We start from the raw sequence: 16,374 nt of genomic DNA on the forward strand, positions 1-16,374 counted from the left end.
TAACATGTGATGACGCCATTGCAGTGGTGTTTAATGGAATGTGCGCATGTGTATTCCTTGCGCTTAGAAATATCAATTTTAATTTATAATTGAGTAAATGTTGATAATTATAACTCACGTACACCCTCTTTGAGGTCCCCGGTAATTTTTTAGTGTAAAGGCGTGTTTGAGACCAAAAGTCTGGGAACTAAAACTAAAAGCAGGCTGCAAATGCGAAGAATGTAGAGGTAATCCATTCCAATCAGTGCTCCCAGCAATAGATATCTTTACAAATAAGGGAAAGAGAAATTACCTGTCTCAGAAGTAACTGAGAATATTGCTTTCTTGGAAACAAACTTAATGGAGGGATATCACATGCAAGGGCCTAGAGGAACATATATAAAAATTACTGAAACAATAGTGGAGGACATTTAAATGAAACAAAAATTTGGAATTACTGTAGTGGTATAATTGGCCTCTGCCTGCCTTGGAAAAATGTAGGAAATGTTTCTCCAGTCACACAATCCCAAGCAAATAATTTACAGAACCTAGTACATAAATTTATGTGCCAAAGGATGCAAGTGGGGAAGAGGAGTGAGAAATAGTCTCTTGCTGTACCAGGTTTAAAAAACCTGAAAGTGTCAGTTATTACAACATACTTAAAATAACTAATGGAAGAAAACATTAAAATTATATAGGAATGTCTTACTTGGCAAAGCAAATGTAATAAAACAATGATAAAAGACTAAAGCCCTTTTTTTCATTTTAAAAATTGTAAAATACACATAAAATTTACAGTCTTGGCCGAACACGGTGGCTCACGCCTGTAATCCCAGCACTTTGGGAGGCCGAGATGGGTGGATCATGAGGTCAGGAGATCGAGACCATACTGGCTAACACGGTGAAACCCATCTCTACTAAAAATACAAAATATTAGCTGGGTCTGGTGGCAGGCACCTGTAGTCCCAGCTACTTGGGAGGCTGAGGCAGGAGAATGGCGTGAACCCAAGAGGCAGAGCTTGCAGTGAGTCAAGATCACACCACTGCATTCCAGCCTGGCCAACAGAGCAAGACTCTGTCTCAAAAAAAAAAAAAAATTTTTACTATCTTAACCATTTTTAAGTGTACGTTTCAGTGGTGTTAAGTATACTCACGTACAACCGTCACCACCTTTCAACCTCTACAAATCTTCTCATTTTGCAAAACAAACTACCCATTAAACAATAACCTTCTCTTCCCAACATCCTCCAACCCCTTACAACCAACATTCTACTTTCTGTCTCTGTAATTTTTTACTAAGTACCTCATATAAGTGGAATCATACGGCTTTTATCTATTTGTGACTTGGCTCATTTCACTTATAATGTCCTCAAGGTTCATCCATGTTGCAGCCCAGGGGTCCCCAACCCCCAAACCCTATTTTGAACTGCCCATGAGAAGGATCTAGGTTGCCCCATGCAAGGGATCTAGGTTGCCCATTCCTTATGAGAATCTAATGCCTGATGATCTGAGGTTGAACAGTTCCATCCCAAAACCATCACCCCACTCCTGTCTGTGAAAAAACTGTCTTCCATGAAACTGGTCCATGGTGCCAAAAAGGTTGGGGACCACTGTAGCATATATCAGAATTCTGATAGTTTTTAAGGTTGAATAAGATTCATTACCGTACACATCACATTTTGCTTATCCATCTATTGATGGACATTTGGGTTGCTTTCACATTTTAGCTATTGTGAATAATGTGGTCATATATAAATGGTATACAAATGTCACTTCTGGACCCTACTTTCAGTTCTTTTGGGTATATACCCGGAAGTGGAATTATTAGATCATACAGTAATTCAACTTTTAATTTTTTGAGGAACTGCCATACTGTTTTCCACAGTGGTTGTACCATTTGACATTCCCACCAATAGTGCACAAGGGTTTCAATTTCTACATATGCTTGCCAACACTTGTTATTTTTTTTTGATAGTAGCCATCCTGATGAGTGTGAAGTGACACCTCATTGTAGTTTTGATTTGCATTTCAATAATGATTAGTAGCATCTTTCCATGTGTTTATTGGCCATTTGTGTATCTTCTTTGAATAATTGACTATTCAAGTGGAAACTTTTCTTTTTTTTTTTTTTTTTTGAGATGGAGTCTGGCTCTGTCACCCAGACTGGAGTACAATGGCACGATCTTAGCTCACTGTAACCTCTACCTCCTGGGTTCAAGCGATTCTCCTGCCTCAGCCTCCTGAGTAGCTGGAATTACAGGTGTGCACCACCACGCCTGGCTAACGTTTTGTATTTTTAGTAGAGATGGGGTTTCACCATGTTGGTCAAGCTGGTCTTGAACTCCTGACCTCGTGATCCACCCACCTCGGCCTCCCAGAGTGCTGGGATTATAGGCATGAGCCACTGCACCCAGCTGAGACCATTTTTTAAAAGTCAGATTTATTGAAGCATAATTGACATACAGTAAAATTCACCCTTTTCCAGGGTATAATTCCATGAGTTTTGACAAATATAAACATTTGTATAAACCACCAAGACCATTTAAATGAATACTGTGGATACTTGGATTTCAGTAGGAAGAAAAAAGCAAATCTATACTTTATTTTACTTACCACTGTAAGTTCTGGTGGATAAAATTTCAGAAAGATATTTCTGGAAGCAATAAAAGAAGAAGTAGGCCGGGCGCGGTGGCTCAAGCCTGTAATCCCAGCACTTTGGGAGGCCGAGACGGGCAGATCACAAGGTCAGGAGATCAAGACCATCCTGGCTAACACGGTGAAACCCCGTCTCTACTAAAAAAAAAAAAAAACAAACAACTAGCCAGGCGAGGTGGCGGGCGCCTGTAGTCCCAGCTACTCGGGAGGCTGAGGCAGGAGAATGGTGTAAACCCGGGAGGCGGAGCTTGCAGTGAGCTGAGATCTGGCCACTGCACCCCAACCTGGGCAACAGAGCGAGACTCCGTCTCAAAAAAAAAAAAAAAGAAGTGATAAATGTAATTACCTCTACTTTTAAAGGGGGATTTTATGACCCCAAGTAGCATAAGAAATTAGCAATCACTGAGATAAGATATTGCTTGTCTCTGGTCTCAGCATGAAGTACCCAACATCATCTCTTATGCAGTTTTGCTTTCTTAAAAAGGGAAAAAACTTGAACTTGAATCTAATCATACCTTTAGATGTAACTTTCAGTTCACAGGAATTACAAGGATTAAGCTAACAGCAACACAGGGTTGGAAAAGGCAAATCCAGAAGGTGGAAACTGTTACAAGACACTGGCACAGGCTCTCAGGAGATCATTATCATTAAAACAAAGACTGTCGTAGATTTTAAAAGACCCCCCTTATTAAAAAACATATTGTTGCAAATTAAAAGATTTGAGATACATACCACCCCAATGGAATACATGGTCCTAGTTTGGAAACTGGTTTGGCCATAGATGTGTGAAGGAAATTGGGAGATATGTGGGGAAATTTCAATGTAGACTGGAAATTAGATAATGAAAAAGTTCTCCGGGGCAGGCGGATCACGAGGCCAGGAGATTGAGACCATCCTGGCTAACACAGTGAAACCCCATCTCTACTAGAAATACAAAAAATTAGCTGGGCCTGGTGGCAGGTGCCTGTCGTCCCAGCTACTCAGGAGGCTGAGGCAGGAAAATTGCTTGAACCCGAGAGGTGGAGGTTGCAGTGAGCCAAGATCACGCCACTGCACTCCAGCCTGGGTGACACAGCAGGACTCTGTCTCAAAAATAATAATAGTTCTTGTTAATTTTATTGTATTAGGTATGATAATATTTTGCTATGTAAGAAAATGATCTTTTTTGAGATGCATATGGAAGTATTAGTGATAGTGTGTCATGCTGTCTGTAATTTAAAATACTTTAGAAAAAGTAGTGAGTTGAAGGAAAAAAATGGATATGACAAGGTAACCAGGTTCCATTACAAAAAAATTTCAAATTTGTAACAATGGAAACTATAAAACTAAGATAAAAGCTCTAGGATTGGGGTGGAAAAGATTTGTAATAAAAATGATTAATCCTTAAAATTAAGAGGCAAATCAGTCAAGTCTCCACTTCTTAGTAAACTACTACTTCCAAAAAATATTTGGTTCCACTGGTACTAAAATTAATGAAATGAAAAATAAAACTACCATGAAATACTGTTTTATACCTAATAGCAAACCTCTTTATTCTTTGTGTTTTGTTTGTTTGTTTGTTTTGTTTTGTTTTTGAGATGGAGTCTCGCTGTGTTGCCAGGCTGGAGCACAGTGGCATGATCTTGGCTCACTGCAACCTCTGCCTCCTGGGTTCAAGCAATTCTCCTGCCTCAGCCTCCCGAGTAGCTGGGACTACAGGCATGCACCACCACGCCCAGCTAATTTTTGTATTTTTAGTAGAGATGGGGTTTCACTATGTTGGCCAGGATGATCTCAATCTCTTGACCTCATGATCCACCCACCTCGGGCTCCCAAAGTGCTGGGATTACAGGCTTGAGCCACCGCACCCAACCTGAGAACCTCTTTCTTCTTACAATACTTTCTAACATATTTCTGCCTTTTTTCTGATATTAATACTGGTACATGAACTTTCTTTAGACCAGTATTTGTCTAGTACAGTAGTAAGTCCTTGCTTAATAGTATAGATTTGTTCTTAGAAATTGCAACTTAAGGGAAGTGAAACCAATTTTATCATAGGCTAGTTGATATAAACACAAGACAAGTTCGTAGGACATATTTTTGGTCATAAAAACATCATCAAACTTCTAAATAAAGATGAAAACACTTCTATTCAATATTAAACATTGAAACAAATGTGAGCAATAGATACATTTAAGAAAGACTCATAAAAGCAAGTAAAATAAGTATTTACCCAACTATTCCAGTTCAAGTTTGCAGGTGGCTAGAGCTTATCCCATCAGCTCAGGGTGCAAGGTGGGCACCAGCCCTGAACAGGATGCCATTCCATCACAGAACACACACACATGCGAACACACACACGCAGCCTGGGACCACGTAGACATGCCAATTCACCTCACATGCACATCTTTAGGATGTCGGAGGAAACTGGAGTACCCAGAGAAACCCCACACAGACATTATGTACACACTCCACACAGACAGTGGCCTGGCCAAGAATCAACTATTATTTTCTCATGAATGTTCTAACAAATTTATTCTAGGACCTGCTCTATATCTTTGCATTCAACCTTCCTATGTCATTTTGCATTGTGTATCTCTTGAAAATAGCTGATAGATGATTTCTAATGCAATTTTATGGTATTTGCCTTTTAATAAATGACTTTCGTCTGTTTTCAATTACTGTGATTGATGATAAATGTAGGCTTATGTCTTATTCCTGTGCTTTTTCTTTGCTTCTTTGTCTCCTTTCCTGCTTTGTAGAATATCTGAGCTTTCTTTATTCCTTGTTTTACTCTACTGATTTGGAAGATACACATTCCATTTCTATTCTTTTAGTGGGCACTCTTAAATTTTTCACATTCCTATTTTGAAGTCCAGAGTTAATATCATTAGGATCCTTCTGAACAATACAAAGACTGTAAAACGTGTCAGCTGATCACCCCCCACCTTCCACATTATCACTGTTTAGTATTTTTGTTCCTCATTGTCTTCAAATAAGAAACAAAGTAAGTGAAATCAGTTATTTTTAAACCAGCATTATTTATTTAGGTTTACCAGCATATTTATCAAACTCTTTGATTCCCACTGCTTCTGCATCACTTCTTCCTTCTGGGTTCATTCGCTCTCCATTAGCAAAACCTTTAAAGCCTGGTGCTAATGGACCTTCAGGGAAAGAAATCTGTCTCCCAGTGCTGATATCAAGATTAAACAAACTATTTTTGTGAAAGCGCTTATACATTGTAAAACCCTGTGAAAATATAAGAGATTTCTTTTTTCTGGCGAGGTGCAGTGGCTCACACCTGTAATCCCAGTGCTTTGGGAGGCTGATGCGGGCGGATCACAAGGTCAACAGATCGAGACCATCCTGGCCAACAAAAATTAGCTCGGCATGGTGGCGCGTGCCTGTAGTCCCAGCTACTCAGGAGGCTGAGGCTGGAGAATCGCTTGAACCTCGGAGGCAGAGCTTGCCTGAGGTCTGAGCCGAGATCGCACCACTGCACTCCAGCCTGGCGACAGAGCAAGACTTGGTCTCAAGAAAAAAAAAAGAAAAGAAAAGAAAAAAAAAGATTTCTTTTTTCTACATTGAATATTTTCAGAGAGTGATCTGGTAAAATGTAACAAAAGCTGTAAAAATGATCATACAAGTTCCTTAGCATAAGGAAAATTTTTAAAATTTTACACAGGTGTTTATAGTAGCATTGTTTAAAATTGTGGACGGCTAGAAACAACCCTAGTGCCTACAAGTTGGGAAATGGTGATGGAAACTGTGGTACATCAGTTTCATCTAATAGCAGGTAATCACTAAAATAATAAGTAGGAAAACTGTGTAGATATGTCTAAAAGAAATACTAATAAAAAAGATAAATACAGACTGCATATATTCACTGATTAAAACTCTGTAAAACTGTCTTATGTGTTAGTAAGAATTAGAAGATGTTTTTAAAAAACTGATAAATGCTATACCAAGAAATTCTGTGTTTATTTTCCTGTAATGTTATTTATTCAATTAAAAAATCATATTAAAGGGAGATTGAAAGGATAGAAGTTCGAATAGAGTCAAGAAGAAAAAGATGTTATCAATTTACATTTAGTCACCACGAAAATTTTGGGGTATCATTCTCAATTGATTAGAATCAGTTCATGGAAAAGTCATTTGACCTAAGGACTACACAGTAAAAACCACAGTTATCAGTTTTAAAGACCTGTTGCCAATGTGTTACCCACTAATAGAGATAAAAGTTTTAGGGCAAAAGGATGGATGTTACCCACCAGTGTAACTTTTCGATATTATTCAAAGTCCTTTTTCTAAATTATATAATTACCAACCAGTAATTATTTAAAAATCAAAGTACTAATTCCTTATTTCTTTCTATTTCCCTAAAATAATGTGGATTTTTAAAAATCTAAATGGTAGTTCACATTGCCTCAGTCTCTAGCTGAACTTTAAAGCTTTGCTCTCTTTTGCCCGGGAGTTCTGCCAAAGATGTTTTTGTTACTTCAGGCTCCCAGCTGCAGGTAAAAGACTCCTTGAGGCCGGGCACAGTGGCTCATGCTTGTAATCCCAGCACTTTGGGAGGCCGAGGTGGGTAGATCACGAGGTCAGGAATTTGAGACCGGCTGGCCAAGATGGTGAAACCCCGTCTCTACTAAAAATACAAAAGTTAGCCAGGCGCGGTGGCAGGTGCCTGTAATCCCAGCTACTCAGGAAGCTGAGGCAGAAGAATCGCTTGAACCTGGGAGGCGGAAGTTGCAGTGAGCCGAGATCGTACCACTGTACTCTAGTAGCCTGGGTGACAGAGCAAGACTCCGTCTCAAAAAAAAAAAAAAAGAAAAAAAGACTTCTTGAGTTTCCACAGTATAGTAATCTTCACTTAATGTCATCAATAGGTTCTTGGAAACAGACTTTAAGGGAAAGGATGTATAACGAAACCAATTTTACCATAGGTGATTTGATATGAACAAAGGTTACGTTCCTATGGCATATTTCTGGTCACAAAAACGTCATCAAACTCCTAAATGAAGACCAAACACTTCTAATATTAAACATTGAAACAATTATGAGCTATACATACATTTAGGAAAGATTCATAAAAACAAGATAATTATTTACCCAACTATTCCAGTTGAAGTTTGAAGGTGGCCGGAGTCTATCCCAGTAGCTCAAGGTACAAGGTGAGCACCAGTCCTGGAGAGGATGTCATTCCATTGCAGAGCACACAGATGCACACACATAAGCACACACTCACAGACTGGGACTGTGTAGACATGCCGGTTCACTTTGTGCACACATCTTTGGAATGTGGGAGGTTGTGCAAACTCCACATAGACAATGGTTTTGGCTGGGAGGCGATTGTTTTTCTTATCGACAATATAATGAAATAACGTGGAACTAAGAAAAGTTATTCAAGGACCTGCTGTATTCACACTAATTCAACGAGTACAACAAAAGATAAATAAAGTTGTTGTAAGTGCCTGCTTGTTCATTCGGTTATTTATTCAACATATTTTTATTTCACTGTCTACAATAGGCTAGTCCTCAAGGATAAAGAGATCAGTAAAAACCTTATTCTCAAGGAGCTCATAGTCTACTGGTGAAATAAAAAGGTGCCAACTGCATTACACTCATGGAATTCAAAGTTGTTTTTTGTTTTTTTTTTGAGACAGGGTCTCGCTATGTTTCCCAGGCTAGTCTTAAACTCTTGGACCCGATTGATCCTCGGGCCTTAGCCTCCTGAGCAAAGCCTTTTAAATAATAATGGTAAAAACAATCATTAAATTTTCCGATGTGCAGTGTTATCATTTATTATTATTATTTTTTGAAATGGAATCTCGGTCTGTCACCCAGGCTAAAGTGCAGTGGCACGATCTTGGCTCACTGCAGCTTCAGCCTCCTGGGTTCAAGCAATTCTCCTGCCTCAGCCTCCTGAGTAGCTGGGATTACAGGTGCCCGCCACCAAGCCCAGCTAATTTTTGTATTTTAGTAGAAACAGGGTTTCAACATGTTGGCCAGGCTGGTCTTGAACCCCTGACCTCAACCAATCTACCCTCCTCAACCTCCCAAAGTGCCAGGGTTACAGACCTGAGCCATCGTGCCCGGCTGCAGTATTCTTTTTAATACACTTTTTATTTTAAGTAGTTTTAGATTTATAGAGAAGTTTCAAGACTGTTAGAGAGTTCCAGTGTGCCCCGCACCCAGTTTCCCCTGTTGTTAACATTACTATGGTACAATTGTCACAACTAAGGAACTAATACTGGTACATTACTAAACTCCAGGCTTTTTCCAACTCGCTTAGTTGTGCCCATTGTCCTTTTTCTGTTCCTGAGTGTCATCCATGATACCACATTGTATGTAGTCATCATGTCTCTTAGAGGCCTCTGGCTGTGTCCGTTTCTCAGACCGTGCTTGTTTTTGATGACCTTAACAGTTTTAAGGAGTACTGGTCAGGCATTTTGTCTCCATTTGGTTATGTGTAGTGTTTGTCTCATGGTTATGCAGAGATTACTGGTTTTGGGGAGGAAGATGACAGAGATAAAGTTCCATTCTTATCACATCAAATCAAAGGCACATGCTGTTAATGTGATGTTTCACTGGCACCGTTGACTGGCATCACCTAGCTGAGGTAGTGTTGATCAGGTTTCTCCACTGTGAAGTTACTCCTCTTATTCTCCCCTTTCCATATAGTTCTCTTTTTAAAAAAGTCACTCTGTGTATCCCACTGTTAAGGAAGGGGGATTGTGTTCCGTCTCCTTGAGGGTGGAGTAGCTACATACATTATTTTGAATTCTTGGGCACAGGAAATTAAAATCATTAACTTTTATTTGGAGTTTTGCATTAATAAAGCTCTTTCAAATACATTATTTTACAGGTCCAACTCCGAGACAGTTTACAGTCAGGTAGGGGAGATCAGACTTACAGAGGAAAAGTTAATGACATGAAAACTTTATAAGAAATTTAATTTTGTACACCCATGTTCATAGCAGCATTATTCACAATAGCCAAAGGATGGAAGCAACATTAGTGTCCGTCGACAGACCATGGATAAATACAACATGGTATAGACATCCAATGAAATATTATTCAGCCTTAAAAAGGAAGGAAATCGACACATGCTACAACATGGATGAATCTTGAGAACAGACATTATGCTAAATGATATAAACCAGTCACAAAAAGCCAAGTACTGTATATGAGGTACCTAAAGTCATCAAATTCATAAAGACAGAAAGTAGAAGAGTGGTTGCAAGGTGCTGGGAGAAGGGGCACGGGGGTTGGGAGCTGTTGTTTAATGGGCACAGAGTTTCAGTTTTGCAAGATGAAAAGAGTCCTGGAGATTTGTCACACAACATTATGAATGTACGTAAGGCTACTGAGCTGTACACTTAAAAAATGGTTAAGATAGTAAATTTATGTGTATTTTGCCACACTTAAAGATTTCTAAAAGAAATACAATTTTGAATAAGAAATATTTTTTATAACTAGCCTTCCAATAAGAACCCACAGTTTTGCTGTAAAACAGAGGATGCAAAATGGTGCATTATGTAGTTGCCAACATTTGAAAAATCCAGAGATTATATATAATAAGCAGGATTTCAGGCTTCTTTTTGTCACTGTTGTGTTTTTTTGGTTTTTTTTGTTTTTGATTTTTGTTGTTTTTGTTTTGTTTGAGACAGAGTCTCACTCTGCTGCCCACGCTGGAGTGCAGTGGTGCAATCTCAGCTCACTGCAACTTCTGCCTCCTGAGTTCAAGCAATTCTTCTGCCTCAGCCTCCCGAGTAGCTGGCATTACAGGCACACACCACCACGCCTGGCTAATTTTTGTAAAGGCTTCTTTGAAAAACGGAATGATCTGGTAATGGGAGCCCAGGTGTGTCACCTGGCAACCATCAGCTGGAGCTGAGCAGCACCTGCCACCTTTAGACAGATCATGCGTGCTGTAGTTTCATGTGACCCCCACCAGCTTTGATGTGTTACACCCTGCCCATTTCACTCACTGGTCTTGAACTCCCGGGCTCAAGAGATCCACTGCCTGGACTTACCAAAGTGCTGGGATTACAGGCATGAGCCACTGTGCTTAGCCTAGTCTTTAATTTTTTGCAGAGATGGAGTCTCACTATGTTGCCCGGGATGGTCTCAAACTCCTGGGCTCAAGCAGTCCTTCTGCTTCAGCCTCCCAAAGTGCGGGGATTACAGGCATGAGCCACCTTGCCCAGCCTCGTATGATAGAATTTAAGTACTCAGAACTTTCTGTGTTTAAGGTACTAAAATAACAAGTTATTTGGCAATTCCTCTGAAACTTTCACCTAAGCCCTAACTTCCTCAGTGTAACACAAAAGTGTCAGGGGGAATCAGAGAGAACTCTCTCGTATTCTCTGGGAAGAGAAAGCTCCTGCCAGAACTCAGCTTCTTTTCTGAGAACACCATTTTAAGAGCACTTTGACCAAGCCTATTGTGATTCCTACCTCACTCCTGATAGATTTTCTGAAGTGAGCCAAACTTCTGCAGTCTCAAGGAAACATTTCTCAAGGAAAACATTTCTCAAGTGTGCAAATCAGACACGTCTAACCAAGAGTCCAAAACTTCAGCACAAACAAAACCAAACGTGGCACAAGAAGGCCGCCACTGAAATCCAAGACTATCTTTATCTTTCCAGTGCAGAGCTGGGATTGCATATGTATGAAAGGTGTGTCTACCTCCCAGCTGCCTCTACTTCTCATACACAACTACACCTAGCTTTGGAAAAGTGTTCTGGGCAACAGTTTGTGTTTGGTACCATCTGTTCTTGATGCTCAAGACAGGCCTGAAGTCAGGCTTCTAGGCTGCCAACATAGAGCCACTCTGGGATGCTCACTGAAGCACTCTATTAAAAACAATGGGCCACATACACCTCCATTATGTGTGCTCAGGCCAGGGAAAAAGGAAGTGTGTGGTCTAGGAGGGGGCCTCATTTGCGCCTTTCTGGGATTACAGGTCTGAGCCTAAGGAACAAAGGCTGATTCCCCTAATTTCATGGCTCACCCAAGATGTGAAAGGACACCTCCACCCTTATGGGACATAAAGGAGAGGACACATCCATGTATTATGTGTCTGTGACAGATATTTATTGGTTGCCGTCCCAGAATCTGTGTCCCTCTTACTACTGGGACCCCACATTTCTCAGCTATGCAGTTGAGGTGAGGTTAGGGTCACTGGTAGCTCCAGGGAGAGCCAATCAGTCTATTCCACACCCTGGTCACAGTTCAAGGATGAACATGGGACCCTTGTCAGAAAGAGACTGAATTTGAAAGCTTTTGATTAAACAATCAGAAAAGCACCGCTTGCTTTGTCCTGCTGCTCATGAACAGAATACATATAGATCCAGGAGTCTGGACATCATCTTGAGACCTCAACAGGAAAGCTGCCCAAGGATGGAGTCAAGGAAGAGTCACTGAAACCATCAAAATGTAAAAGAGCCTCCATTCCTGGACTGTTTGGTTCTATGAGCCAATACCTTCCCTCTTTATCTTCAACCGCTTTGGGTTAGGTTTTTAGTCACTGGCAAAAGGATACTAATCAAGACCCCAGTGAACAGAACTTAACCCTGCCAAGGCTTGGTAGTCTCCGTTTTAATCACTGTCTTCCCATCAGTATTTTCAATTTCAATTAAGACAGATTAATCTCGCCACAGTCATGGTAGAACATAGCCGAACTGAAAAACATTCCCAATATTTATGTATTTTAGCATAAAATTATGTTTAGTGGTCTATCTTATACTTCTCCTTTTTGCACACATCTTTTAAGAGGAACTCAATCTTCTGATTTTTAAGAAATGCAAATGTGGGGCAATGACGTATCAACCCAAAGATTTTCTTTGTAATAGAAAATGTTTTTAAAGGGGGGAAATAGGGATTTTTATTATTAAAAGATAAAACTAAATTTATTTTTTAAGATATAAGGCATTGGAAACACTTAGTTTCACAATATGCCATTATTAGGCATTCTCTATCTGATTGTTAGAAATTATTCATTTCCTCAAAGACAGAGAATAAATTGATTGGGGATGCAGTCTTGTACTGTGCACTTTCTTTGCCAAAGGCAAAAGGAGAACATTTCAGAACCGTGAGGATGCTTCTACATTTGAGTTTGCTAGCTCTTGGAGCTGCTTACATGTATGCCATCCCCACAGAAATTCCCACAAGTGCATTGGTGAAAGAGACCTTGGCACTGCTTTCTACTCATCGAACTCTGCTGTTAGGCAATGAGGTAATTTTCTTTATGGTTCCTACAGTCTTTAAAGTGCATAGGTAATCATTTGTGATGGTTGCTTTACTATATATAGAGATCTGCTATAAATAATAAGATACTGAGCATGTTAGTACATGAGTGATAACTATATCACCAGCAAACATTCCATTAAAAGTTGTGAATGCTGGTGTGCTGTAAAAATGATTGTATTTCCTTTCCTTTCCAGACTCTGAGGATTCCTGTTCCTGTACATAAACATGTAAGTTAAATTATGATTCAATAAAATGATGGCATGAATAAGGAAATTTCCTATTTTAAGCTGTAAATCATTAGTTATCATTGGAACTATTTAATTTTCTATACTATGTTTTCATATGGGTGGTTGTGAATGTCTGTACTTATAAATATGAGGAATGACTTTTTATCAAGTAGAATCCTTTAAACAAGTGGATTAGACTCTTTTGGTGATGTTATTAGTTTTCCTCCCAAAGAGCATCGTGTCAGGGATTCTTTCCAGAAGGATTCCGCACTGAGTGAGAGGTGCCTGCTAGTCTCCGTGCGGTTCTGACTAGGGTCTTTCTCACTCTAATGTCTTTCTGAAAGTATTAGCAACTCAGAATTATATTTTTAGAACCATGATCAGTAGACATTAAAATATATAACAAATGCCCTATATTAATAATTTCTGCATACTTAAATAATTATGACTATATGATGGTATTGTATGTATTTGAGTATGTCCTGGTCATATTAAAATGTAAAATATATAATTTTATTAGTCTAAATAGAATGAAACTACCAACTAGAACTGTAGAAACACATTGATGTGAGTTTAATGTATAATGTATTACACTTTCAAAACATTTTTTTCAAGTTACCTAATTAAGTTATATCCTTTATAAAACTTCTCAGTAATCTTATAAGCTTTATCTACTTTTTGAAAATTTTATCTCAATATGTGGTGGTTTGTTGCCTAGAAAACAAACAAAAAACTCTTTGGAGAAGGGAACTCATGTAAATACCACAAAACAAAGCCTAACTTTGTGGACAAAAATTGTTTTAATAATTATTTTTAATTGATGAATTAAAATGTATATATATTTATTGTGTACAATATGATGTTTTGAAATATGTATACATTGCAGAATGGACAATGGACCAAATTTTTATACATTGTTTTGATTATTTGTGTTTTAAAAATTTTCCTCATTTAGCACCAACTGTGCACTGAAGAAATCTTTCAGGGAATAGGCACACTGGAGAGTCAAACTGTGCAAGGGGGTACTGTGGAAAGACTATTCAAAAACTTGTCTTTAATAAAGAAATACATTGACGGCCAAAAAGTAAGTTACACACATTCAATGGAAACTGTGTTTGTCTGGCTGTGCCTATTTCTATGGAATTGACAGTTTCCTATAATATCCATTGTCATTTTTCTTTTTTCGCAGAAGAAGTGTGGAGAAGAAAGACGGAGAGTAAACCAATTCCTAGACTACCTGCAAGAGTTTCTTGGTGTAATGAACACCGAGTGGATAATAGAAAGTTGAGACTAAACTGGTTTGTTGCAGCCAAAGATTTTGGAGGAGGACATTTTACTGCAATGAGAATGAGGGCCAACAAAGGGTCAGGCCTTAATTTTCAATGTAATTAAACTTCAGAGGGAAAGCAAATATTTCAGGCATACTGACACTTTGCCAGAAAGCATAAAATATTTAAAATATATTTCAGATATCAGAATTATTGAAGTATTTTCCTCCAGGCAAAATTGATATACTTTTTTCTTATTTAACTTAACATTCTGTAAAATGTCTGTTAACTTAATAATATTTATGAAATGGTTATGAATTTGGTAAATTAATATTTATTTCATGTTATGTTGTGTTCCAATAAAACAAAAATAGACAACTGTTCAATTTGCTACTGGCCTCTGTCTTAGCAGTGGAAGTTAGCCCAGTTCGTTGAGTACATGCCCAGTTTGGAGGGAGGGTCTGAGCACGTGTGGCTGGGCATCCTCATTTCCCTGGAGAAGTCTCAGGGTTGCAAGGCACACCAGAGGTGGAAGTGATCTAGCAGGACTTAGTGGAGATGTGGAGAGCAGGGACACAGGCAGGAGATGAACCTGGTTTTCTCTCTACAGTATCCCCAGAACCTGGGATGGTGCAGGGTAAATGGTGGGGAATAAATGAATGAATGTGCTTTCCAAGACTGATTGTAGAATTAAAATGAGTTGTAAGGCTTCCCCTGGAAGAAGGGCAGTGTGGGAACCTGTAGCTAGGTTCCTGCCCAGCCTGTGAGAAGAATTTGGCAGATCAACCTCATTGCCAGTATAAAGAGGAAGCCAGAAACCCTCTCTGCCAAGACCTGCAGGGGTTCTTACCCCACCTGACCCTGCACCATAACAAAAGGAACAGAGAGACACTGATAGGGCAGTGCCATTAGAAAGACTGAGTTCCGTATTCCCGGGGGCAGGGCAGCACCAGGCCGCACGACACTCCAATCTGCCTGCTTACGACTATCAGTAGCATCACTAGAGATTCTTCTGTTTGAGAAAACTTCTCAAGGATCCAGAAATTATGCTCTTTAAAATATTTTAAAACTGATATAGACCCAAAGGAGAGACCCAGTAACAATATTCAGCTGTATCATCCATTTGCCCTTTCTTTCATTCAACAAATCTGTGTTGATCACGGGCTCTCTGCTGGGTGTGGTGGGATGCAGCTGTGGGCCTGTGCTGGAGGTCCTTAGAGGCCAGTACTCCTAGCCTGGGATTTATCTGCATGGATTGCAGCAGTGTTGGGCTCCACTGCTGTGTGAAGCAATTGCTTTTGCTCTTTCTGGGCATGGGAGAAGGGCCAGAGCAGTCCGACACAGACTCCCACACAGGAGAATGGAACTCCTTCCGAGGAAGAAGACGGTTTTCCTTCCAGCACACGCCCAGGCATAGTGGTCAAGACCGTGGACCAGGTCCCCAACTTGTGCATGCACCAAGCCCCAGGATCAGGAGCACAGTCAGTGAGGGAGGAAGATGGATGAGCACAGCACGGTGCTGACAGCTCTAGAAAAAGACAGGAAACAGGAAACTCAACTTGCAAAAAGACTGAATCTAAACTTGATTCAATTAGGCAGATACTGAGTTCCAGTATGCTCCAGGACTATTCTAGGGGCTAGGATTCAACAGTGAATAAAACAGACTAAATCCTTTCCCTTGTACACTTATATTCTCTCAAAAAAGCTCCTTTCCCTTCTTCCTTATCAGGAATGAGTTGTAAGGCTTAACTACTGTAAGGACCCTTATCAGGGTCCAATATAGTTAATAAGGACTTAAGACTGGACTATCACATCTAAATCCCCAATAATGAGCCCTCACCAATTTGCCAGGTCCCAGAGAAGTTAAAAGCAATCAGGGCTGTTGACAACTAACTGAAATAAAACTTGATTCGAACTTGTCATGTCAAGCCTGTTGACAACATACACACATGTCCACGTGTCACTGCTGTGCATAAAAACCTCTGACTCACTACCATCTGAAGTCCAGGC

General features: G+C 39.7%; 2 protein-coding genes across 2 annotated transcripts in view; one reads left to right on the forward strand and one right to left on the reverse strand.

Annotated features, from left to right (window-relative positions):
* The first annotated feature begins 12,609 nt into the window (after positions 1–12,609).
* Positions 12,610–14,838, forward strand: IL5 (interleukin 5). Its single transcript, XM_008014365.3, has 4 exons — positions 12,610–12,855; positions 13,064–13,096; positions 14,052–14,180; positions 14,286–14,838. Exons 1-4 carry the CDS (start codon positions 12,718–12,720, stop codon positions 14,382–14,384), a joined length of 399 nt encoding a protein of 132 aa, XP_008012556.1. The 5' UTR covers positions 12,610–12,717; the 3' UTR covers positions 14,385–14,838.
* The window catches only part of LOC103244514 (uncharacterized protein IRF1-AS1-like), a 124,675-nt gene continuing 123,138 nt past the window's right edge, over positions 14,838–16,374 (reverse strand). Inside the window, exon 4 of the mRNA XM_008014370.3 lies at positions 14,838–15,892. Coding sequence (XP_008012561.3) covers positions 15,579–15,892 — 314 coding nt within the window. The 3' untranslated portion in view covers positions 14,838–15,578. The remainder of the gene's footprint in view (positions 15,893–16,374) is intronic.

This window comes from Chlorocebus sabaeus, chromosome 23 (assembly GCF_047675955.1).
Source record: "Chlorocebus sabaeus isolate Y175 chromosome 23, mChlSab1.0.hap1, whole genome shotgun sequence".
In the NCBI taxonomy this organism is placed as follows: Eukaryota; Metazoa; Chordata; class Mammalia; order Primates; family Cercopithecidae; genus Chlorocebus; species Chlorocebus sabaeus.